Source organism: Somniosus microcephalus, chromosome 4, assembly GCF_052327205.1.
Source record: "Somniosus microcephalus isolate GS21.2 chromosome 4, FLI_Smic_1.0, whole genome shotgun sequence".
Classification (NCBI taxonomy): domain Eukaryota; kingdom Metazoa; phylum Chordata; class Chondrichthyes; order Squaliformes; family Somniosidae; genus Somniosus; species Somniosus microcephalus.
Genome location: NC_140990.1, coordinates 281265879 through 281291134, shown reverse-complemented (window position 1 = coordinate 281291134; position 25256 = coordinate 281265879). Strand labels below are relative to the sequence as shown.

Genomic DNA, 25256 nt, shown 5'->3' with positions numbered 1-25256 from the left:
TCGGATTGTTTGTCCCGTGGGTGTGGCCCACTGGCCATTCCCGTGATTGCCCAATACCAATCTCCACTGTTCCTCAGGATATTTGGCCCGTACCAATTGATCGAGATCTATATTATGTAGGGCATGATTTATGCGTATTTTGCGCAATTTGTGCCAAAACGTCTTATTATTCTGGCGGTGTTTTAAGATTGGTAATTCGTTAAGGAGAATTACCCGATCCTGCAAGCTCAATGGTGTATAGGTCAGCGTTGTTGAGGCCGGCCTGCCCGCTGTTGCTGGGTTCCCACCTGCCGCCGGGGCTGCAGGGACTGCTGGTCTATATTGTAAAGCTATCGGTGCCACTGGAACCAGTTCCTGGGCTGCCGACTCGTGTCCTGAATACGGTTTCCCAGGTCGGCTCCGGATATAGCCTTTCCCGAGAGTCATCCGGTTTTGGGGCAGTTGCGGCTACTGGACACTGTTTATGATCCTGTCGCTAGAACAGGCATTCCCAGTTATAACATGCTGCTACAATAATGTGCGCTTTTTCCAATTGATCTTTTGTTTGTTTCTTCCACCATTCTCTCTGTACCTCTGGTTTATCGTCTGCATCCCACCCTGCCTTTTTCATTTTCTTTATTAACTTTTTATTTTTGTCAAAGACATAGCGTGTTACAGAACCCGGGTCCCCCCAGATTTCTCCCCAGGGTTCTTCTCCTCCTTTCTTAGCCATATCCAAATGTTACGTTTAATACTTAATTCACGTTGGTAAATTAGGTTTGTACGTTATGTTGTTTGCCACTATAGCGTTACCTTAGTTAGTTCCTGTCAATCACTCTGTTTCGTTCCACACACACCACCCCTTTAGTCACGAGATTTTGTTACTGTGGGGTCTGTAACTCCCTACGTCCTACTTGATCCTGGCCATCACGTGGGACTACTGTCCTCTTAATTCCGGCTCAGGCTAGGCGTTTGGGACAGACCTCGCCCTTGTCCGTTTTAACCTCTTTGTGACTATTGAGTTATTTCATTTACTCACGATTGTACAATCATTCATTCATTTACTGATGTTTCATCGCCTCTCGGCTTAACAGGATTTCCCGCCTCCCTGGGTTAGGGGATTTGCCGCCCCTGCCGGCTTACTTTTTTTTTCGGCCAGAAGGACTCGTCCTTCACCAAGTGTTAAAACAACCCGTTTAACTATTTCTTAAGAGCCGTATCTCGTGGGCCTACCAGGTTTCTAAACCCCTGTTTTCCAGTACCACAGTCCGGCAGTTTTAACCGCCTTAAATTAAAGGTGTCTTTCTTTTTATAGTTCTTTTTGTACGTCGATCTTACTTGATGTCTTGCCAGCAATTAACCTCTAATTTTATAGGTGGTAATTTAAACGTACTCACCCGTCTTAGGTTATCGTTAACCGAGAGTTTTGTTCCGATCGCGCATCCCATCCTCGTCGCCAATTGAAGTAAGCCCCCAAAGTGTGGACCAAGTGATATACAAGGTTGATGTCACCGGCTTGTTGTAAGAAAGACAGACCAAATAATTGAAGTCACAACGGTTTATTCAGACCTGGGGAGAACTTCTCACGTCCCTACATGAGTCCAACTCCAACGAGCCTTTCAAAGATCCACACATTTATACACATTTTGCCAGCCATACCTCCTCGGAGATCCAATCAATTTAAAAGTTTACACATTAATCACTATCCGGGAGTGGCTGTTCATACAGAGTTAACACATAGTACAAGTGGCTGTTCATACAGAGTTAACACATAGTACAAGTTTCATTTTCCTGGAAATGAGTCATGCCTGTCTTGCCTCTAAGTTTCATTTTCCTGGAAATGAGTCATGCCTGTCTTGCCTCTAAGTTTCATTTTCCTGGAAATGAGTCATGCCTGTCTTGCCTCTGTAAGTTTCATTTCTGCAAGTCAAGCATAGGTGTGGTTAGTATATTTCAGCCTCGAACATTCTGTGGCTTTGCCCGTTATAAACCTGCTTTTCTGCAGGTGAATCCTGTCTGTCTTGCCCTTTTTATGCCCAATTTTTAATACCTTACTTCAGAACAAATTAAATTTCCTAAAGACGTTTCCAGCAGACCAATTTTAAGTTAGGTTGCCATTACGTTTTAAAAATGATATAATCATATCAAGACAAGAATTCTATTTTTGTCACACCAACATCTGCATTAATGCAGGAGCTTCAGCTGATTGAAGAAATCTTACTCTACCTTACGAGAGTCAAAATGGAAATGGACATGGTTTTAAGAGAAACCTATAGATATTCTATTTAAGACTTTTTCTCGGTTAATATTTTCTCTTGCATTTGTGAGCGGTAGAGCATTTATAATTAAGTTTCCTAAGCACAACTGGATCCTCTTGCCATGTAATTGATATTTAAATGTTGGTGCCAACCATGATAGGTATCTTGGCTGGAGCCGAAGTGCTAATGGTAGCACTGTTACGCAAGTTTACTCTAGTGGCAATGTTACTGACAGAATTAGGCAGGGAAATTTTTACTTTTTAAAGTTTGAGGTTTCTTGCCAATGGAACAGTTGGAAGGTCTTATGATCAAGCAACTCTGTGATTGGAGCTGAAGGAGGTTTAGTCAACCTCAGAAGATCCTAACTTCTGCTTCTCAGCTTGTAAGCTCACGCATAATACTTGGATCCGTTCATTTTTGTGGATTACTTTAGACAATCACCTATATCTAAACCTGTTTCTTAAATTGAGATGAGTTGAGCTGAGACATTGATAATCAGGCTGGCCTTCCACTTATGAAATAACCACAAGAAGTCCTTTTGTTGAACTTTGCACAAGCTTCACAGGGCTTGGACATCATATGAAATCTACAGATCAAGAGAGGTATCTTGGGTGTCAATAGCTGGAATGGATCTTTAACTTTCAGCACAAATCTTGAAGTCAAATGCTGAGCTGAGATTACCTCTCCAAATTGTACCTTTGCAGACTAGTAGTGGAACACATGACAAGTGCACACTATAAAAAGGCAAAAGTGTTCATGCCTAAACAGAATAGATACTTTGCTGAAAATAAGTTTTAAAAAAAATTAAAATACCTCAAATCTTGCTAGAGACATCTTAAAAGCAGAAGATTACCAAATTACATTGAGCATGCAGCTCATAATGAGGCTTTAGATACGGAGATAGGGGAGAATATCGGATGCAAGTGTATCAAAGCTCCTACAGGGAATGTATCCTGGGTGTTCCCCTCAATCCCAATTTTTTGTTTGTAATTGGTGAAGAATTACATTTAGGGATTGGTGGTTTGTGAAAAATAACACTTGTCTTAGCTCACTTGTATCCTGCCAGTCATATTATTTAATTGGTACCATTTGGTTTTCTTCCCATAAATCACTAATTCTTAATGTGAATCACCCGTATCTCACCCAAAGGATTGGAAAATTGATTGTCAATGTGATTTTCAAATCTTTGCTTTGTCATCTTCTTGTACAAATTGCACTGGCAATGTGTTGCAGAATAACTGAGTAGTACTGCAACATCTTATTGATTTGCGATTGTGCTTTGTTTTTCTGCATCAAATTGTGCCACCTACTGGAAACAACATTTTAAGGAAAATATACAACTTGTTCGTATATATAAATAATACAATTGTAAATATACGATTGTTCACTACAATCATTAGCTATTCTGAGTGTGAACTGAAAATCCAGCTATGTTTTAAACTCAAGCTCAATGTTTTATTTCCTTTATTAAGAAATGGCTACTTTGCAAATAATTTGCTTGCGATTGAGCTAGTTCAAACAAGCTCCCTGGAGAAATTACAGGAGTAAAGACTAATTTTAAATTCAGCACTATTTTACCAGTACTGTAGTTACTTGCATTGAAAAGATGCAAAGTTGTTTTAGCCTAGTGATAAACCTTTTGTTTTTAAACTAGTTTGTTATGTCAATGAGTGTAGGCTAGGCATGTTGCTTGGAATGAACATAGATTTTTGATTCAGAACACATCAATACTCCCCTCCAGAAAGTAACATTTACATCCATAATTATAGCAGTTGGTCTAGGTAAATAAGAATGAATGGCAGCAACAAAGTCTCAGGTTTTTGAAGCTCATTTTTAAATCATATATTTTTATAGAATTATACAAAATATACACATGTTCTTGGAGTGATACAGATATACAGTGGAGTCATTAACAGTTCTATCAAGCAGTACTTACTCATCAATAACCTGCTCACTGATGCTCAGTTTGGGTTCACCAGGACCACTTTGCTTCAGACCTATTAACAGCCTTGGTCCAAACATGGATGAAAGAGCTGAATTCCAGAGTTGAGGTGAGAATTGACCAGAAACAAAACTGAACCAGCCAACAATTTGTAGCTACTAGAGCAGGTCAGAGGCTGGATATTCTGTGGCAAGTTCCTCACCTCCTGACTCCCAAAGCCTCTCCACCACCTACAGGCACCAGTCAGGAGTGTGATGGGTTACCCTCCACTTACTTGGATAGATGCAACTGCAACAATACTCAAGAAGCTAGGACAAAGCAGTCCGCTTGATCGGCAGCCTGTCCACCACCTTAAACATCTACTCCCTCCGCCACCGCCGCTCCATGGCTGCAGTGTGTACCATCTACAAGATGCACTGCGCAACTCGCCAAGGCTTCTTCGGCAGCACCTCCCAAACTCATGACCTCCACCACCTAGAAGGACAAGGGCAGCAGGTGCATGGGAACACCATCACCTCCAAGTTCCCCTCCAAGTCACACACCATCCCGATTTGGACATATATTGCAGTTCCTTCATGGTTGCTGCGTCAAAATCCTGGTTCTACTTAACCGCACTGTGCGAGTACCTTCACCACATGGACTGCAGCGGTTCAAAAAGAAGGCTCGCCACCACCTTAAGGGCAACTAGGGATGGACAATAAATGCTGGCCTTGCCCAAATCCCCAGAATGAATATTAAAAAAATACAATTCGTGAGCCCAGGTGATATGGTCCTGAAGAACTTAAATAATGAAGTTTAAGAGGATAGGAAAATAAAAGATAATGCCATTTTGTGGGTCAAAATATTTGATAAATATTTTTGCATTTTTAAACTATGCTCATTGAAGTTTTAAGCAAGCAGAGAAACTTTCAGCTTATCAAAAAAAATGGTCTTTGTTTGATAAATATCAATTCAGATAAATTATAGGTGACCGGGTACTTATATATACATACTTTGGGTGTAGGCACGGTTTGATCATTGTCACATTTCTGATTGACCAGCGATTTATTATGTGCACTGGATATGGACATTACATATTCTTCCTACAGTGAGTAAATTAGAAATTTTATAGAACAGACATTTTATATATTCTAAGGGGGAGAAATTGTCCCCCTTTGCGCCTCCCGTTAGCGCCTCCGGGGGCGATAACAGGGCGCTAAGGGCTTACCGACCGGGCACGGTGAAATTACCGACGCCCGCGAACCTCCATGGCGGGTTAGCCCTGGCGCTAAAACTTACCACCTCGATCTCCTGCGCGCCAGAGATCGTGACATCATCCGGTGCGTAGCACCCTGTTATCGCCCCGGATGCAAAATTCGCTTCTGCCCCCTGCAGCATCGCCGGGCATCAACACCAGCAGCTGCAGGAGGTGTTGTTACCTCAGCTGGCCGCTTGGGGAGCGCTAATTAAAGGCAGTGGTGGTCAGATAGGCCAAAATGTAATAATGTCCCCAGTGTGCTGTATTTTGATTTTTTTTCCAGCCCGCAATTGATCAGACCTGCACTCTCTTAGAGTGCTTGGGGTTGCTATGCGCATATCGCAGGTGCCGTTGACAACCATTCCCAGCCTTAGCCTTCAATGACCGCAGCATTGGCCCTTCTCTTTAAGGGAGGGAAGGAGCCTGTAAAACCGGCAGCGCTGCGCGGAACATTGTGCAGCGCTCTGCTGCTCCCGCCCCTCTCGCTCCCTTTAATGCTCGAAGGGAAGTGGTAGCGCTTGATTTAGCGCACCACTTCCCTCTTGGAGCGCTAAACCACAAGTTCCCGTCGGAATCAATTGTGTAGCGCCCGGTGATACTTTTGCGCTCCCGCAATGGTTTTCGTCCCAAACGGTGCGCTACGCAATTTCTAGCCCTAAAAGTCTACGTCACCCCAAAAGTCTATAACATGTAAAATTATTTACACATGTATGATGACAGGAAGAAAATAAAAATTCAACCAAGCAGCTAAAAAAAAATACTCGAGCCCAAGTTCCAACAAAGTATAAAATATGAGCCAGCCTTTCTAAAACGACACTCTTAAAGAAGTTAATAATTACACAAAGGATCCAGGTGGCTTTCCGGTGGGCAACTAACCCGGGTATTTTAATTGCAGCAAGAGTTAAAATGACCCCCTATGTGTTTACTGTGAGTTTTATGATATCTGCGAGTTAGTCAAACCCTCCTTTTGGCCTACTTGAAATATGAGCCACAGCAGCAGCGGCAGTGTGGGCCTGGGAGGAGCGGCGAGGCAGCAGCGGCGGTATAAAGAGAGCCTGAGGCGCAGGTAGGCCCCACAGCAGCAGCAGCGGCAGTGCGGACCTGGGCGGAGCGGCGAGGCGGCAGCGGCGGTACCAACTTGGCACCGGCAGAATTTTCAAAGAGTGACATCAGAAGTCAAAAGTGATGTCGGCACAAGAGGAGAGAACTGACTGGTGAGTATCTGGTAAGTTTTTACTTGGCTTTCTTAAAGTTTTTAAGTTTATTCCAGTTAGGTTAGTAAATTAGAGGTTAATTAGAGGTACGGCAGGGCAGCTAACACCCGTGGAATGCACATCCTGTGCCATGTGGGAAGTCCTGGACACCTCCCGTGGTCTGGATGACCACATGTGCGGGAAGTGTCGCCAGCTACAGCAGCTCGAGCACCGGGTTATGGAGCTTGAGCGGCAACTATAGTCACTGCTGTGCATTCGCAAGGCTGAGAGCTACTTGGATAGCACGTTTCGGGAGGTGGTCACCCCGCAGCTTAAGAGTGTGCAGGCAGAGAGGGAATGGGTGACCACCAGACAGAAGAGGAGGACCAGGCAGGTAGTGCAGGAGTCCCCTGAGCCCATCTTGCTCACCAGCCAGTATTCAGTGCTGAGTACTGGTGAGGGTGATGGTTCCTCTGGGGAGTGCAGCCAGAGCCAAGTCCACAGCACCATGGAAGGTTCAGCTGCACAGGCGGCGGGGGGAAGAGGAGAGGGAGAGCAATAGTGATAGGGGATTCAATAGGTAGGGGAGCAGACAGGCGTTTCTGTGGCCGCAGATGTGACTCCAGGATGGTATGTTGCCTCCCTGGTTCCAGGGTCAAGGATATCACTGAACGGCTGCAGGGCATTCTGAGGGGGGAGGGTGAACAGCTAGAGGTCGTGGTATATCGATACCAATGACATAGGTAGGAAGAGGGATGAGGTCCTGCAGGCAGAGTTTAGGAAGCTAGGAAAGAGGTTAAAAAGCACAACCTCAAAAGTAGTAATCTTCGGATTACTACCAGTGCCACGTGCTAGTGAGTTCAGAAATAGGAAGATAGAGCAGATGAATGCGTGGCTGGAGAGATGGTGTAGGAGGAAGGGCTTTAGATTCCTGAGGAATTGGAATTGTTTCTGGGGGAGGTGGGACCTCTACAAGCCAGATGGGTTGCACCTCAATGGGAATGGGACCAATATCCTCACGGGAGGGTTTGCTAATGCTGTTGGGGAGGGTTTACACTAGCTTGGCAGGGGGATGGGAACCTAAGTATAGAGTCAATAGGGAGGGAAGAAAAACTGGAATTGGAAAACAAAAATGTAGAAAGTAAATTGGAAGGACAGAGGAATCAAGGGCTAGATGGTAGTCAACAAGGAGGTTTGCCTGTACTAAATGGTATATACTTCAGTGCAAGGAGTATAGCGAACAAGGCAGATGAGCTGAGGGCACAAGTAGATACTTGGGACTATGATATTATAGCTATTACAGAGATGTGGCTGAAAGAGGGGCAGGTATGGCAGCTCAACATTCCTGGTTACAGGATTTTCAGACGGGATAGAGAGGGAGGTAAAAAGGGAGGCAGGGTCGTGGTATTGATTAAAGAAACTATTACAGCTGTGAGGAGGGATGATATGTTGGAGGGATCATCAAACGAGGCCATATGGGTCGAATTGAAAAACAAAAAAGGGGCGATCACACTGCTGGGAGTGTACTCCAGACCCCCAAACAGTGAGAGGGAGATAGAAGAACAAATATGTGGACAAATTTCTGAGAAGTGCAAAAACTATAGGGCAGTAATAGTAGGGGATTTCAACTACCCCAATATTAACTGGGATAAAATTACACAACACCAGGTTATAGTCCAACAGTTTTATTTGAAATCACAAGCTTTCGGAGCGCTGCTCCTTCATCAGGTGATGAAGGAGCAGCGCTCCGAAAGCTTGTGATTTCAAATAAAACTGTTGGACTATAACCTGGTGTTGTGTGACTTCTTACATTTGTCCACCCCAGTCCAACACCGGCATCTTCACACCAGGGATAAAATTAGTGTGAAGGGTATTGAAGGTGCGGAATTCCTAAAATGCATCCAGGAGAAGTTTTTTAGCCAGTATGTAGGAAGCCCAACAAGGGAGGGGGTGGTTCTGGACTTAGTTTTAGGGAATGAAGCTGGGCAGGTAGAAGGCATATCAGTGGGGGAGCATTTTGGTGCTAGTGACCATAATTCTGTCAGATTTAAGGTAGTTATGGAAAAGGACAAGGATAGACCAGGAATAAAAATTCTAAATTGGGGAAAAGCAAATTTTGCTAAGCTCCGAGGGGATTTAGCCATAGTGGACTGGAAACAGCTACTTGAAGGTAAATCAGTGTCAGAGCAGTGGGAGGCATTCAAGGAGGAGATCCGGAGGGTTCAGACCAAACATGTGCTCTTAAATAAAAAAGGTGGGACTAACAAATCTAGAGCCCCCCGGATATCGAGAGACATAAAGGGTAGGATAAAGAAAAAAAAGGAGGCGTATGACAGTTACCGAGGGCTAAATACTCCAGAATCTTTAGAGGAGTACAGAAAGTACAGGGGTGCAATTAAAAATGATATTAGGAAAGCAAAGAGTGAACATGAAAAATTCTTGGCAAGTAAAATCAAGGAAAACCCAAAGATGTTTTATAAATATATTAAGAGTAAGAGGATAACTAAAGAAAGTATAGGGCCTATTCGAGATCATGAGGGTAATCTGTGTGTGGAGGCGGGAGACGTCGGTAGGGTTCTTAATGAATAATTTGCGTCTGTTTTCACAAAGGAGAGGGGCGAAGTAGACATTGCTATCGGGGGGGAGGAGTGTGGAATTTTAGATGAAATAAACATAGTGAGAGAGGAAGTATTAAGGGGTTTAGCAGCTTTAAAAGTGGATAAATCCCCAGGCCCGGATGAAATGTATCCCAGGCTGTTAAGCAAAGCAAAAGAGGAAATAGCAGAGGCCCTGACCATCATTTTTCAATCCTCTCTGGCTTCAGGTGTGGTGCTGGAGGACTGCTTATGTGGTACCCTTGTTTAAAAAGGGAGAAAAAGATAGACCGAGTAATTACAGGCCAGTCAGCCTAACCTCGGTGGTGGGAAAATTATTGGAAAGAATTCTAAAGGACAGAATAAATTTTCATTTAGAAAGACACGGATTAATCAAGGATAGTCAGCACGGATTTGTTAAGGGAAGGTCGTGTCTGACAAACTTGATTGAATTTTTTGAGGAGATAACAACGAGGGCAGATGAGGGTAGTGCATTTGATGTAGTGTATATTGACTTTAGCAAGGCTTTTGATAAGGTTCCACATGGCAGACTGGTCACGAAGTTAAAAGCCCATGGGATCCAGAGCAAAGTGTCAAGTTGGATTCAAAACTGGCTCGGAGACAGGAAGCAGAGGGTAATGGTTGATGGGTGTTTTTGTGACTGGAAGGCTGTTTCCAGTGGGGTTCCGCAGGGCTCAGTACTAGGTCCCTTGCTTTTTGTGGTATATATCAACGATCTTGACTTGAATTTAGGGGGTATGATTAAGAAGTTTGCAGATGATACTAAAATCGGCTGTGTGGTTGATACTGAAGAAGGAAGCTATAGACTGCAGGAAGATATCAATACATTGGTCAGGTGGGCAGAACAGTAGCAAATGGAATGCAATCCGGAGAATGGATTTGGGGAGGGCTAACAAGGAAAGGGAATACACATTAAATGGTAGGGCACTGAGTAGTGTAGAGGAACAAAAGGACCTTGGAGTGCATGTCCACAGATCCCTGAAGGTAGCAGGCCAGGTAGATAAGGTGGTTAAGAAGGCATACGGAATGCTTGCCTTTATTAGCTGTGGCATAGAATACAAGAGCAGGGGGGTTATGCTTCAACTGTATAAAACACTAGTTAGGCCTCAGCTAGAGTACTGCGTGCAGTTCTGGTCACCACATTACAGGAAAGATATGATTGCACTAGAGAGGGTACAGAGGAGATTTACAAGGATGTTGCCGGGAGTAGAGAATCTTCGCTATGAGGATAGACTGGGTCTGTTTTCCTTGGAACAGAGGAGGCTGAGGAGAGACATTATTGAGGTGTATAAAATTATGAGGGGCCTAGATAAAGTGGATAGAAAGGACCTATTTCACTTAGCAGAGGGATCAAAAACCAGGGGGCACAGATTTAAAGTAATTGGTGGAAGGTTTAGAGGGGATTTTAGGGGAAATTTCTTCACCCAGAGTGTTGTGGGGGTCTGGAACTCACTGCCTGAAAGGGTGGTAGAGGCAGGAACCCTAACCACATTTAAAAAGTACTTGGATGTGCACTTGGGATGCTGTAACCTGCAGGGCTACGGACCAAGAGCTGGGAATTGGGATCAGGCAGGATAGCTCTTTGTTGGCCGGTGCAGACACGATGGGCTGAAATGGCCTCCTTCCGTGCTGTAACTTTCTATGATTCTCTATGATATACAGTATAGACATGCTTGTGTTCAGTTCAGTTTATACTGTAGATTTTTTTTTTAAATTACCAACTAATTTAGTGGAATAATGGCCCTGAAATTACGGTCAGCTGTGTAACTAAGGAGTACATCGCCTACCTCCAAAGGAAATCCGCACTTACCTAATTCTAGGCCCCCTTCTAAAACTTGCATTGTTTCACTGCGGAGTTGAGCGCGGTGTAGTGGCCCACAGATTTCCTGGGGCACACTGTGCGTAAACGTACCTGGGATCACGTGGGGCGGTGCTCCAGTCAAGAAACATAAATCTCCAATGTCCATTCATGATTTTTTTCGTCTCATTCACCCCAGTTATATTAATAAATAAAGCAGTCTCTCACTCACCCCAGTTATATAAATAAATAAATCAGTTTCTCACTCACCCCAGTTATATTAATAAATAATTCAGTCTCTCACTCACCCCAGTTATATTAATAAATAAATCCGTTTCTCATTCTTGGTAGACTGTTTTCCCCCTTTGCCTATTTGTCTCTGCAAGTTTTGTTGGGATCAGTTGTAATAATTAAAAAGAGTTGCTAGTTAAGTGGATATAGATATTTCTTGGAAGATTTTTTTATCCTGACGGATGTATATTTCAAGCTGCTGCATATCCCCCTCCCCTTACGCTGTGCAAACAGGCTCCTGAGCCTATTTGCACCAGCCATAAAATTTTCCTGCATAATTGCTGGACAGTTGGTGGGCAATTAGCCCAACTCTGCACCAGCAATAAGGATTTTACAGTCACAGCGGATGATTTGTCAAGTTAGAACTTGACAGATCGCAAGTTCGGGATTTAGCGCATCTGGAAGTGGCCCAGATTATTTTTGTGGGGCCTGGAGGGAAGCTCCTGCTTCTGCTGGCCTGACAAAAATAATTTCAAACTTACCTTTGCTGTGCCTCTTTTGTTCTGCGGATGACCTCCTAAAATGAAAATGGGCCCCTCTGTACATCATAGCAATGAAGACTCTACAAGGTACTTAATCTTACTTTCTTCATCATTCTGGCATCCATCATACACTGTGGAAGCCGTTCCAAAGTAACACCAATTAAGAGGAGAGAAGTTTCAACTAGGAGGCCCCAATCTCTGCTGCCTAAACAGATTAGTTGAAAACACTGTCCTGGATGTTGTCCAAATTTAAATTATAATGTCAGGCTAAATGTGAAGGATACTCCACATAGCTACCTTACAGATACTGTCAATGGAAACCTAACTAAGAGAGCCCAAGAAGCAGTCAATGAAAAGAGTAAATTAGCCCTTAATCTGGATCTTTGAAACATACCAGCTAAATGTTACAATAGCTAAAACATTCCATTAGCTATTTTGTTATATGCTGCTTTGCGACCAGGCTACCGAAGATCCTCTTTTACTATAACCCAAATAACTGCGGAGACTTCCTCAATTCCTGAGTTCAGTGAACAAAAAACAAAGTTTTCCACGCACATTGACACAATGAAAGCTACAATTGATGGAGAGGTGGATTTTAAAAAAAAAGCTTCAACAATATTCTGAACCTAATAAAACTAATATTACCTTGGGGGAAAAGCAGTGGATAAGTCCATAAACAATTCTATCCTTCCGCCAAATCAAACACAATTAAAGCCTGCAGCTGACTAATCCTTCAGGCTGAAACTAATGTTGCTAATGATGCTGCTATCAAGGTAAGAATCACATGTTTAAGAAGTTGTGAATGGTGGATCCATAGGTTATTAAGGATTAATTTAAGGTATTAGTTAGGAATCAATACAGGTCTATTTGGATAAACTTCCATATAGCTTACATAAAATGAAAACAAAGAGTTGAAAACTGACAGGACCTGATGCTAGTGCTTTATACAAGGCTGTAACGGCGGCCACATGTACTGAAATAGAACTGGACTTTAGATCTACTCAAATAATCACTGTAGATATTCTAGAATATAATGGCACTAAATTCACGGTCTGTATGACGCCCTACTCGCAGAGATTTTCTAATCCCGAACTTGCGATCTGTCACATTCCGATTGCACATAGGTTTCACTGCATGTTTCACCTCCTCATTCAAATCAATGTCTTGGTGAAAAATTGGGCTAATTGCCCACCTACTGTGAATGAATTACCCTGAAAATATTTACGTCTGGTGCAAACAGGCGCAGGAGCCTGTTGCATAGCGTAAGAGAAGGGGGGATGAGAAAATTGTATTACAAACCTGTTCCAAACATTGCTGCGGTCACACAAACAGCAATTTTTTTTCCAGCAGATCAGTTTATTTATACAGAAAGAAAAGGATTGTGTCCATTATCCCAGCTGTGTTTTGCTTTTAGAAATAGTGGTAATCTTGATTATTGGGTAGAAAATAGCTTGAAAAAAATTGAATGGGACTAATATCACCGCTACATTTTATTAACGGGCAATTGTTTTATGAGGTGAGCCATGGCCAGCAGAGAGAGTCAAAATTCCCCCTTTTGTAAGTCTGATAGGATTGGACTGGACCGCTTCACCCAACCAGCAGTTGAAGGGAGCCCGCTTGAGGAAACCAGTTGCTCCCGGCAAAAGCTCGCTGTGCATTTATGGCAGGAATAGTCTGGGTAAATACTTCTATTCAGCAACAGAAGTTGTGGCAGGAAGAAAATTACAAACAAGGACAGGTGATCTTTAGAATCAGTGAGAATGATAGACACAACATAAGGGGATTGGCTGAAAAGAGGGAGGAAGTAAAACATGTTCCACACATAGTGTAACTGTGTGTTCTAAACATGCATTTTGTGAAAGAAAGAAGTAAAATTAAGAAAGCTTACAGTGAACATTGAAAAGAAGCAAAGGGGGAAAAATTCGGTACCTTAGTGCCTCCTGTTAGTGCCAGTAGATGGTGCTAACAGGGTGCTAGAGCATTATCACCGGGGCGAGGCGAATCCAACGCCGCATGCCAAATCCCCCCCCCACCCCCACAGTGCCATCGGTAACAGTTATCGGCGGGAACCTCAACGCTAGGTGGATTGTGACGTCAGTGAGTGTGCAATGCTCACTGACCGCCCGATCTGCAAAATTGATTGTCACCACCAACCTTAGTGCCTGGAGTAAACAGCGACAGGGAGAGCTGACATGAAGAACGAGGAAACTGGCTCCAGGGACGTTATTTAAAGGAATCATCAGTAATGAGTCACAGCTATCAGGTTAATGGAGTTTCAGTGGTTTCTTGTCAGTTTCACATAGTCCAACAGTTTCATTCAGTAATTTCGTATCAGAAGTGTTGTGGCAACTAAAAAGTAGCTACATTTATTCTTAAACAAATCAAACTGCTACACTTGGTTACATTAATGGGGGCTGTACTGGCAATTGACCTCACCCTCCAGGATCTACAGCAGAGGGAGCGGAGGCAGCGAGAAGGACTCAAACATCTGCCCAGAGTGAGGAGGAGGGCCATCAGGGCTCTCAACAGGAGGCCTTACCCTCCAAGGGTATGCCAAGAGCACTTCTCCTACCTCCAATTAAGCGAGGAGCAGTGTATTAGAAGGATCCGCTTCACTAAGGAGGTGGTCACAGAACTCTGCCACCTCCTGCAACCAGACCTCCAGCCTCAGATCAGGGTGACCATGGCTCTCTCAGTGGCAGTCAAGATCACCGTCACCCTCAATTTCTTCGCCAGCGGATACTTCCAGTCTGCAACAGGAGACATAGCTAACATCCGGCAGTTCGCCATCCATCGCTGTCACAGAGGTTCTCTACAGTAGGAGAAGGGACTACATTTCCTTCGCCGTCACCAGAGAGAAGCAGGATGAGCCTGCATGAAACTTTGCCAGGATAGCAGGATTCCCCATGGTGCAAGGTACCATTGACTGCATCCACATGGCTTTGCAGGCACTGTATAACAATCCTGAGATCTTCCATAACCGCAAACGCTACCACTCAATTAATGTGTAGTTGGTGTGCAACCACAGAGAGCGATTCCTCAATGTCAATGTCCTCTGTCCTGACAGCAGCCATGATGCCTTCATCCTGCGCCAGACCGGTGAGTGCCAGCACTCTTCCAGCCACCACGTTAAGCTTGTGGCTGGCTGCTCTCCACCTTGCTCATGACTCCCCTCCGCAACCCCAACACTCCTGCCCAGCACTCATATAATGAGAGCCATGCTGCCACCAGCAACATCATCGAGCAGACCATTGGCCTGCTGAAGCAACGGTTCCGCTGCCTTGATCGCTCAGGAAGAGCCCTCTAGTACTCGCTGGAGCGGATGTCCCATTTCATCGTGGTCTGCTGCATGTTCCACAACTTAAGCGTCATGAGGGCCCAGCCCTTGCCACCAGGGATTGCGGGACCACCTCAGGAGGAGGGAGAGGAGGAGGAGGGAGAGGAGGAGGAGGTGGGCGAGGATGAAGAGGAGGACGAGGATGAGGAGGAAAAGGAGCGAGGGAGGAGGCAGCCACTCAATTGGCCTTCCGTGATCGCCTCATCAGACTGCGGTTTGAATGAATTAAACTTCAGATCCCCATTGTTCACCACATCCCCATCATCACATCCCCATCATTCCATCCCTGTCGCAGGCCATATCACAACGCAAAGCTGAAATGACTCACACCACAAAATAATGCAAACTGAATTAATAAATTTATCAATAATCAGTGAACACATATTTACAACAAAAATATTAACTATTCACCCTTGTGCAATCCCTTAGTGCCTCTCGTTACTGTGCCTTTGTCTACTTTAGTGCTCCTACGAAGTGTTGGTCCAGTGGCTGCAGTAGGACTGGTGGAAGTCCTTGTGGGTGACTTCCGGTGGCCTTGGAGGACGCCCTCGACCAGCTCTGGGCTTGGAAGGCCCAGCTGTAGACTGCACCACCTCAGCATAGGCGGCAGCAGTCTTAGCTGGCTGGATGACAGGCAGCGACAAGGACAATGGCGGAGTGCCAGTGGTGGGAGCAAGAATGCTGTCATCCTGAGAGAGGGCAGCAGGTTCCTGCTCCACTGACCCACTGCCACTCCCCCGGAGCAGCACCTCAACATCCCTAGCAATCTGTTGCAGCACAGATTGCTGGCCTGCTGCAACACCGTGAAAGCCCCGGTCGACGGTGGTAGACCCAGCCACGATGACAGCAGTCAGAGCTTGCGTGGCATCAAGCTTAGAATGCATGAGAGCAGTCTGAGATTGGATGCCATCAAGCATAGACAGCATTACAGCACTAAGACGTTGCGTCGCTTCCGCCTGTGCTGCAATGGAAGCTGCCAGATCGCCCATCACACGTGGCATCTGGGTCTGGGTCGCCACAGTCTCTCTGGGAGTCTACCATCCTTTGCAGACTGGAAATGATGGGCTCCATGGTGTGCGCAGAGCCTTGTGCAATGTTGGAGGCGGACTCCTCCATGCTCCTTATCATTGCCGAGAGGCTCTCGGGCACCCTTGCCATTGCACCTATCATTTCCGTGTGCATGCCCATCACCCTTCTTCTAAAGGCCTCCCCATCGAGGTCCTCATCTGAGTTCTGTGCAGCAGACCTCACGCGCGATCTCGCTCTCTGGGGAGTTGGCCCCTGAGCTACCCTTTCCCACTGGCCTTGCTGCAGCCCACTCATCCCCGGTGCCTCACCTTGTGCAGATCCTGCTACTATACTAGCCTCTAAAGAACGCGTAGTGCCAGTATCTGAGCTGGTGCCTGTGGGTGAGACATGCAGTGATGCGGTGTGTTCTCTCTCCTCCTCTTCTCCCGCCTCGCTCTCTACGGTGCCCTCAGGAACAGGCTCCTCAGGTGCTTTCTCATTATCTGAAGGCATAAAGGCACAAGAGTCACGTTCAGGTGAGGGGAGGGGAGCAGGAAGGGAGAAATGCATGCATATAGCATGATTAGCTGGAGAGTGTGAAATGCTTGTGAGGTGAGGGGCAAGTCAGATGTGAGAAGAAAGATGAACAAACAGTTGTTGTTCCCAAGAGGGTCAATGTCACCAGTGGCCACGGCGCCCACCACCTGGTGCCCAATAATCTGCAGCACTCTATTTTCCAGCGCAGACAGTGGATGGGTGTGGGCTTGTCCCCTGCCTGTGCGCTCCTGCTCCCTCCTGTTGTGAGCCACCTTGGCCTGCAAGCGAAAGGAAAGTATGTGAGTGAGTGTGGAGCAATGTGTTTGGGTGATATGCCTGCCATAGTTGAATAGCTGTCATTGTGTGCAAGGTGTGAGATGTGGGTGTGAGTCTTGCAACAGTGGTAAATGTATGAGGGTGAGCTGAAGCTATGATTGTGAGATATGAGTCGTGATTGATAAGAGATTGTTGTTAGGTGAATGATGGGTGTCTGGTGCATTGAGCAGTGTGTGAGGCTAGTGATGCAGTTGGTGAGATATGGCATTTGAAGCCGCATTCATCGACCTTGACCACTTGTGTGAGGTCATTGAACTTCTTCCAACACTGGATCCAGGTCCTGGGGGAAAGACTGGTGGCACTGACCGCTTCAGCAATCTGCTCCCACTGCCTTTGTACAGTCTGTCTGGAAGGCCTCCTGGCCCCCTGTGGGTAGAGAACCTGTCTCCTCCTATCAACCCGGTGCCCCAAGTTTCCAGCGCTGTGTCCAAGAACCGAGGTGCCCTTTTCCTGCCCTGTTGTGACATTGCTAACTTCCGCTTTGCTTAGCTCCACTCAGAATGAGGTACTTCTTCACAAAGCACCTCCAATTTAAGTAGTGCAGGCAACCTTTCACTCAGCAGCCAATATAAATGGCCATTCAGAAACCAAAGTGCTTCCTGATTTATAAACTGGGGATCTGGGTGGTGCAATGGGTTAGCAGAGGCCTTTCACATCTGGGATTTAGTTCCAATCTAGCTCAGACTGTTGAGATGAAAAGGGGGGAAGTTCTGCCTCAGTTGGGATTCCTGTGTGCCCTGCAAGGAGCTGTCATGTAACGTTAGTTCCGACCCAATTGTAATCAACTAATTTTACAGCACCATCTATGGGTGCAATAACTTTTAACATCTTGAAATCACTCACTGTTTTTAATATATAATAATGGATATCCTTGTTTACAAATCTTATTCATGAATTCCTGTAAACATCCATCTGCAGCAGTATATGAATGAACAAAATTTGGATAATGGATAATGTAAGGCAGGTGAACCACCTTCAGCACGTCCATTCTTTAGCAATGAATGTGACAAAAAATATCATAAATGAAACCTTGGACTTGGGAAGTAACCTTGGAACAGTCTTTGGATGCTAAGTAGCTTTTAGCAGACAGGAATAGGTCTTTCATTTAAAAAATGGGTAAGTTAATTTTTCAAGTGGAATTTTGTAATACTTTAATTTTCTAAATGGTAAGAAACTAGGAACTATGGAAAAGCAGGGAGATTTTGGGGTCCATATACAGGAATCACTAAAAGCTAGTGGACAGATATAAAAACATTTAAAATGGCTAATCAAATGTTAGCCTTTTTCTCAAGGGGACTGGAATACAAAGGGGGGTGGGAGTTATCCTAGACCCCCTTGGAGTACTGTGCAGTTTTGGGCACCACACCTCAGGAAGAATATATTAGCCTGGGGGGGGGTGGGTACAGCACAGATTCACCAAAATGATACTGGGGTTTAGAGGGTTAAATTAGGAGGACAGGTTGCATAAACTTGGCTTGTATTCCCTTGAGTATAGAAGATTGAGGAGTGGTTTAATCGAGGTGATAAAAGGATTCGATAGAATAGCTGAAGAGAAACGATTTCCTCTGGTGAGGAAATCCAGAACAAGGGGACATAATCTTAAAATTTGAGCCAGGACATTCAGGAGTGAAAACAGGGAGCACTAATTCACACAATAGCTGGTAGGTATCTGGAACTCCCATTCCCCAAAAGGCTATGGATAGATTTAAAATGTTAGGTAAGGGTATCAGGAGCAAATGGGATCGAGGTAAAATCAGCCATGATCAAATTGAATGGCGGAAAAGACTCGAGGGACTGAATGTCCTATGTTCTTGTGTTGATGCTGACACTGGGCAGGGGGAATTATAACCCCCTCACCCAGCGGAAACTGGGTTTCCTTATTTAAATATGCAATTCAGGTTCCGATATGGTATCAGGACCCGATTGGAATATTAACCCCAAGTCTGCCCCGGGAAGCCCTCAAGCCAAACAGGAGCCAGGGCCTGAAGAGGCCCAGAAATGTAATACTCTTTTAAAAAATGGGCATAACCGATTGCATACAGACTAATAAAATGCATACAATATAATGGTGGATTCAGGAGACTTGCACGGTCAAAATCACAGCTTTTACCCTTCAAATTATTTAGGGTGTATGTGTGTGTATATGCACAAGATTGTGCCTCTGTCTTGCACTGTCATCTGACATTCCACTGTCAAGGTTTATGATGATATCTGAACCACTTAATTGTGCTTATAGCCATAAGGGCCTATTCCACAATCCTTCAGGGAGTGCATTACAGACATGCAGTCTGTGATTTTCCAATCCATTAAAATTTTCCATGATGCACTACCTGAGTGTGAAGCTCCCTGTGGGATGGCGAAATGGGCCCTATTGTCTAAGTGTAACAACTGAAAGCAAAAAATAAAATTAGTTGAATGTGAATTCTGAAGACATGTCTCTCACTAATAATATGCACATTTCATTCTAGGTACAGGAAGAGCTCCAACGCAGGAAGGCTGGAAAATTCGTACTGGAGGCATTCATCAGGTGTCTGATAATTCTCTGCACAGCAATAGCAGTTGTTCTCTCCTCCATTTCTGTGTGCTATGGTCACTGGCTGTTTGTAGACAGGAAGATATTTGGACTCTGGTATTTCTGCACTATAGAGCATGACCGCAAGCCTCAATGTACAACAGATTTCAGTGTTGCTGAGGTTGATGGTTTAAACACCGGTCTAGTTTTCACACGGATCATCGTCACTATTGCTGTAGTGCTGGCAATGTTTGGTCTGGACATGCTAATCACCTCTCAAGTTTGTCAAGATGCCTACTCCAGGCGCAAGTGGGCATATGGCTCAGGGCTAATTCTCCTGGCTTTTTTCATGACATCTGTTGGTGTGTTGACCTTTGCCATTCAGTTGCGGAACGTTATTACACTCACAGGCTTCAGTTTAGCGTACTGGTGCGAGTTCATTGCAGCTTCCCTTTTTTTCCTCAATAGTATTAGTGGGCTTCACATTTACAGCATGACGCCCTCAGTTAAAGATAATTCAGCAGACATATGAATAATTATATTTGCTTAATGTTTATTCTTACTCTAGTTTCTTAGGTAAAATAAATTGATCTCAGAATCTGTATATGTGAAGTGCAGGTACTCAAATATTTGATGAGTATCGCTATTATTGGCTATTTTTAGAATCTCAGTGAAAATGGCCAAAGCTCATCATTTAACTTTTTAAAATTATTCTGTATTTTGTATTGTAATGTGCAGTTTTTTGTTTCTATTTTTCTATATGTTAAAAAAATCAACAATTTTAATGCAGAAATTAGACAACAAATCATAGCACCTTAATATGAGTGATATTTTGTGGGTGTGGGAGGGATTACCCCCACCTTGGGTTTATAATCTCACTGAAATTAATTTCTAGAAACATTGCAGTGATATTAAAAAGTACTCACTTGGCTGACTACTCAAATCTAGATGATTTACTTTTATGGTGGTGTGGGGGAGGTGAGAACATTATTAACAAAACTAAAAACGGTTTGAAAATTCTCACCATTTTCTTTGGATCTTTTAAGGGATCTTGGCTTAGGAATAACAGCTGCACAGGGCATTATTTTGAAGACTGCTATCCTTTATGAATTAACAATGGCACCGTGGCTTACAACACTGTGCTTTTTACCTTCTTGGGGTTTGGATTTGAATCCAACACCGATTTGCTGGATGAAAGTCTCCTCTGCTTTGACTGCAAGGGCTATGAGCAAAATGAATGTGGAAAGTTCTTAAACCAATTCTGGTGGGGATAGGCTCACTGCATAAAACTGTCCACAAGTTGGCAATAAATTGGCTGAATCACTGAGAAGTTTTGAGAATGGGGGAATTAGAAGAATGAATACTGGTGAAATGCAGGCGCTCTTCTGAGATTGTGTTGAGGTACATTGTTGGGGAAGAACAGAGGGAACTTTGCTCTGTATCTCACTAAAGTATACCTGACATGTGAGTGCTTGATGGTAATTTTATCAGTCTGTGCTGCCTGTGGGGAGCCTCTCCTGGTGGCAGGGCATAGTGGAAAATTGCCCCATATGTTTGGAAAATTATGGCAAGCATCTAGTGCCTGAATTTCAGATGTGTCCTGCCACCAGAAAAGGTTCCCTGCCAACAGTGCAGGCATGCAAAAGTACTCCTGTGATGCCCACTGTGGGAAAGAATGATGCTTACAATAATTCAGGAAATAAATGATCAGGAATAAAATTAAAACATTGGGTTTAATGGATTAGAGTTGATCAGTGTAGTTTGTGACCTACACAATACAAATTTAACAGTAACTCTAATAACGATAGACTGAACTGATGTTTTTATACAGTAAAAGCATCTTATGTGATTCATACTTTCTTCCACCATCATCTCCTGGAACTTCTTGGTTTGATCACACACATTGGAGAGATCATTGTATGACATATGGAAGAAACTTTGAACTTTCATAAACATCACAGTTGGCAACAGGTAGTCTGAAGAAAAGCATTTGTAAGTTACATTTACTAGTTTATGCAGTGATTAAGAACGAAACACATTCACATGGAAAGGCCATCACATCAAATTTCAGTTTTATACAAGAAAAATAATTGTTTTCAAAAGCAAGTGATCACATTCAAGACTTTTACTATAATACTGTACTTAACAAATAACATGCTTCTGAATCAAATCTAACCTCCTACAGGAAGTTATGATATTGATGAGATTGTAAGTGGGTAGTGTAGAGTAGGCATAATATCCTCATGGAATATAATTATTTTAAATGATATGCATTTATAAACTCTTCAGTTAATAATTCACTTAAATAACTTGCTTGTTTTATAATGTTATTACTTTTGCAATGGAAGTGCCATTCAAGAAAAATTGTACTTTATCCAGACTGCAGGTTTAGTAAGTTTTATACAATTCAAAACTCCTAAACCATCCGATCTAAACTGATCAAACACATTGAGGAAGATCTTAAACAATTTTAAGACTTGCTCTGCACCAAGATTTTTATTGGCAATGATTTGTTATAAAATTAAGAATTCTGCTGTTTCACAATGAAACTGCAGGTGAATTTAGCCTGATCAAACTGACTGCATCTCACCTAGCTTGGATCATCTCTACTGAATTAACACGGATATACTGAATTATTTCTATTGTACTTGTATCATTTTGTGAATGGCTTTAAGTTATACTGATTTGGATTGATGGACTGCAAATTTGCACTGTTGTGAAGTCAGTCTATTTTTTTCCTTTTTTTTCTCCTCTGAATTGTACGTTTATTGTAAAAAGATTGTTTTCTCTGAATATAACTTTAAAAAAATATTATAAGCAATTTAATTTAGACATGCTCTGCATTTTCCAGACACTGTTGGTTCATTTTCAGGTTGATAAAAATTGCATAACTTACCTACGTTAATAACAAAACATTGTTTCCAATTTTGTTTTTGAAGTGCTACTCAATGCTGTATTTCCACACTTAAATATACACCATTTATCAGTACTGTAAAGAGGTGGCCAAGTTCTCCATACTGTTTAATTGTTTTTAATTGCAAATTTAAATTTATTTCATGTGACATGCCAGTGTGGTGGTTTAATCCCATCTCAGCCAAATGGATGTCAGATTATACATACAATGTCAGACAGTTTGCTTTAGACTAGAACCTATTGGCAGATTCCATTTCATTGGGCCAGAATTTGCTGTAACAGGTCATCTAATGGAATCTGGCGTTAGTTAGAATTGCCCTTGCACATTTAGATTTTTAATTTTTTTGTGTGGCAAGTTGCTGAAAGTGCGAGCTGATAACATTGTAGCAAGGGAAACCGAGCATCTGGAACCTGAGCGAACAGGGCAAACAACTGTGTATCTCATTAACCAATCAGATTGAAGGATTGTGAAATTAATAGCGCAAGGACTGAGAAGGAAGTGTACATTAGAGTGGGTGAATTCAATGCAAAATCAGGTACAGAAAGAGAAAGAAAGAGGGAAAGAAAGGAAAAGTAAAAAAAATATAAAAATGTAAAACTTCAATTTAAAAAATCTCCAACAACAATTAAGTTCCACACTTGTAATAGTTAATTTTCAGTGCCAGAGAGTTTGACAGTAATTAATATTTATTGCATCGTTAAAAGGGTACTTGGACTGAAATGGACTAGACTTAATTTTCTGTACCACACAAATACAGAAACGTCACGCCATTCAATACATTTCACTGGTGAGGCAGACAGCAAGGTGCCGATTTTGTGAAGTTAACGGTGGAGCGGCGCAACTCGGACAGCAACTCGCCTGAAATTGCTGTATCATTTGCGCATAAATAACGGGGAGCGCCATTAGCCTTCCTGTTATTTTGACAACAAATTGTGCCTCGTTGCTAAGGTCTGTTTATTTAAATTTGAAGCTATAGGCTGAGTATTCTTTCATATGTAGCCTAAATAGAATCCCTTTAAAATTTTGTATAATTTTCAAGCATTCCATAATCATGTTTGTGGGTGCAGATAATTTTATACTTTCCAAAAAAACATTTTTTTTCAAGGTGATAGGGTATGATCATACTGGCACTAATGGGAACAGGGGAAGAGAAGCCTGTAAAGTGAAAGGAACTCCTCATCAAGGCAGTTGAACATCCTAGACTTTCACTCTTGGGAATAAAACTATATGGTTGTCTCATAGCTACACTATTTGTGAGCAAAGGATCTGTCTGTGTTTGTCTGTCTGCGTGAGGTATCCTTCTCATCAAATTCAAACATCTGTAAACAATTTATGTTGACTTTTATTTCCAAGCAAATCTTGGAGTTTGAAAACAGCATTTCTGCTGATCATCCTGAAAATTCTTGCGGTTTATTCATCCTGAATGGACATTTTTGGATACACATCCTCAAATTTAGTCCTGTGCTGTATTTTGTCGTTTGTTTTTCAAATTTTTTCTTCCAATTTTTTCCCCCTCAGCTGCTCTCCTTGCATTGACTCCTTGCTAAGATATGATGCCATGAGTTTTTATTGCTCTCACACACCTCACCTGAGTGGCTTTATTCATGTATGAATCTTGACAATGAGTGGTGGTAAGCTAATTGATAATGAGGGAATCATAGCTAAGTTATCACCCAACATTCACATATGCAAACTTTCAGCAGGAGTTTCCGGATAGTAATTATTACTGGGAGCCTGACTGTTTTTTCCCCTCCCTGACCCAGTTGTGCTGAAGCCAATTGTAGTATCCTGGGTGAGATAAGCTAATTTGGCACAGATGTCTGAGCTATTAGGCAAGCTTCTAGGTGATTTATTTTGTATAGAACTTCATCAATTCCAGCTGAATTTTCAGTTTGGTTTTTAATTTAGTAATAGCCTTGGAAAAGGTTCAGAAATCCTATTACTATTAAAAATTATATGTGTCTGAGAATCATTTTATATGTTGGAATTTCATAATTACTTAAATTGAGAGCTTACATTTAGTTATAGATCATTTAGGGTAACGTTTATTGTGTTTTACTTGTACTATTTACCTAATCAACTATTTTGCAATAAAGCATATTGTTTACAGTTATGCTTTTACTTTAACCTTTTGGAACTTATTTACTTAATTAATCTATTTTTCAATGGTGTTCTATTTTAATTATTAATTAAGGAAGTTAGTATATTAGCACAATTCCAGTTAATTTTATGTGATAATCACTCCTGTTAGCTTCATTCTGAAAAAGTCTTAAAGCATTGCATAAAAAACTCATATTTCTCTAGTGTGTATTCATATTTCCTTATTTATGATTTGCAATCTTTAAACCATCTCTCCCATGAAAACAGCTATTGCACAAGACATCTATAACACCTGCATGTTTGTGTGTTCATGTTTGATACAGGCATTTAAGTATACCCCTATTTTCAACCATAAAAAGCACTGAAAACTTCCCCCCAGTTCTCCAGTCTAAACTGATAGCAGATAGTTTAACTTTTTAAAAGGTAATCTAAATAACTGAATTTATGAGAACATGATTAATGATACAATAAGGTCAATACTTTGCAAATTACATCTGATGCTATTTTATATATGTTCAAGTGAAAAATAAGATGAATAGATTAAACACTGCATTGTAAATGTTTGTTGTGTAAGATGCACCAATTGCTACTGGGTGGATATTCCATAGTTGTCAATGTATAATAAAAGGCCCTTCAGGGCTAGATTTTTCTCTCTCTGTTAATTTTAACTAGAAATAGAGCAACTCAAATAGGGGAGCGAAACCAATAGAAACCCAG

General features: G+C 42.7%; 1 protein-coding gene across 1 annotated transcript in view; it reads left to right on the top strand.

Annotated features, from left to right (window-relative positions):
• Positions 1-24560, top strand: part of tmem37 (transmembrane protein 37) — a 43662-nt gene extending 19102 nt beyond the window's left edge. The window contains exon 2 of the mRNA XM_085986540.1: positions 19482-24560. Within this exon, the coding sequence (XP_085842666.1) occupies positions 19482-20057 (576 nt within the window). The 3' untranslated portion in view covers positions 20058-24560. The remainder of the gene's footprint in view (positions 1-19481) is intronic.
• Positions 24561-25256: the final 696 nt, after the last annotated feature.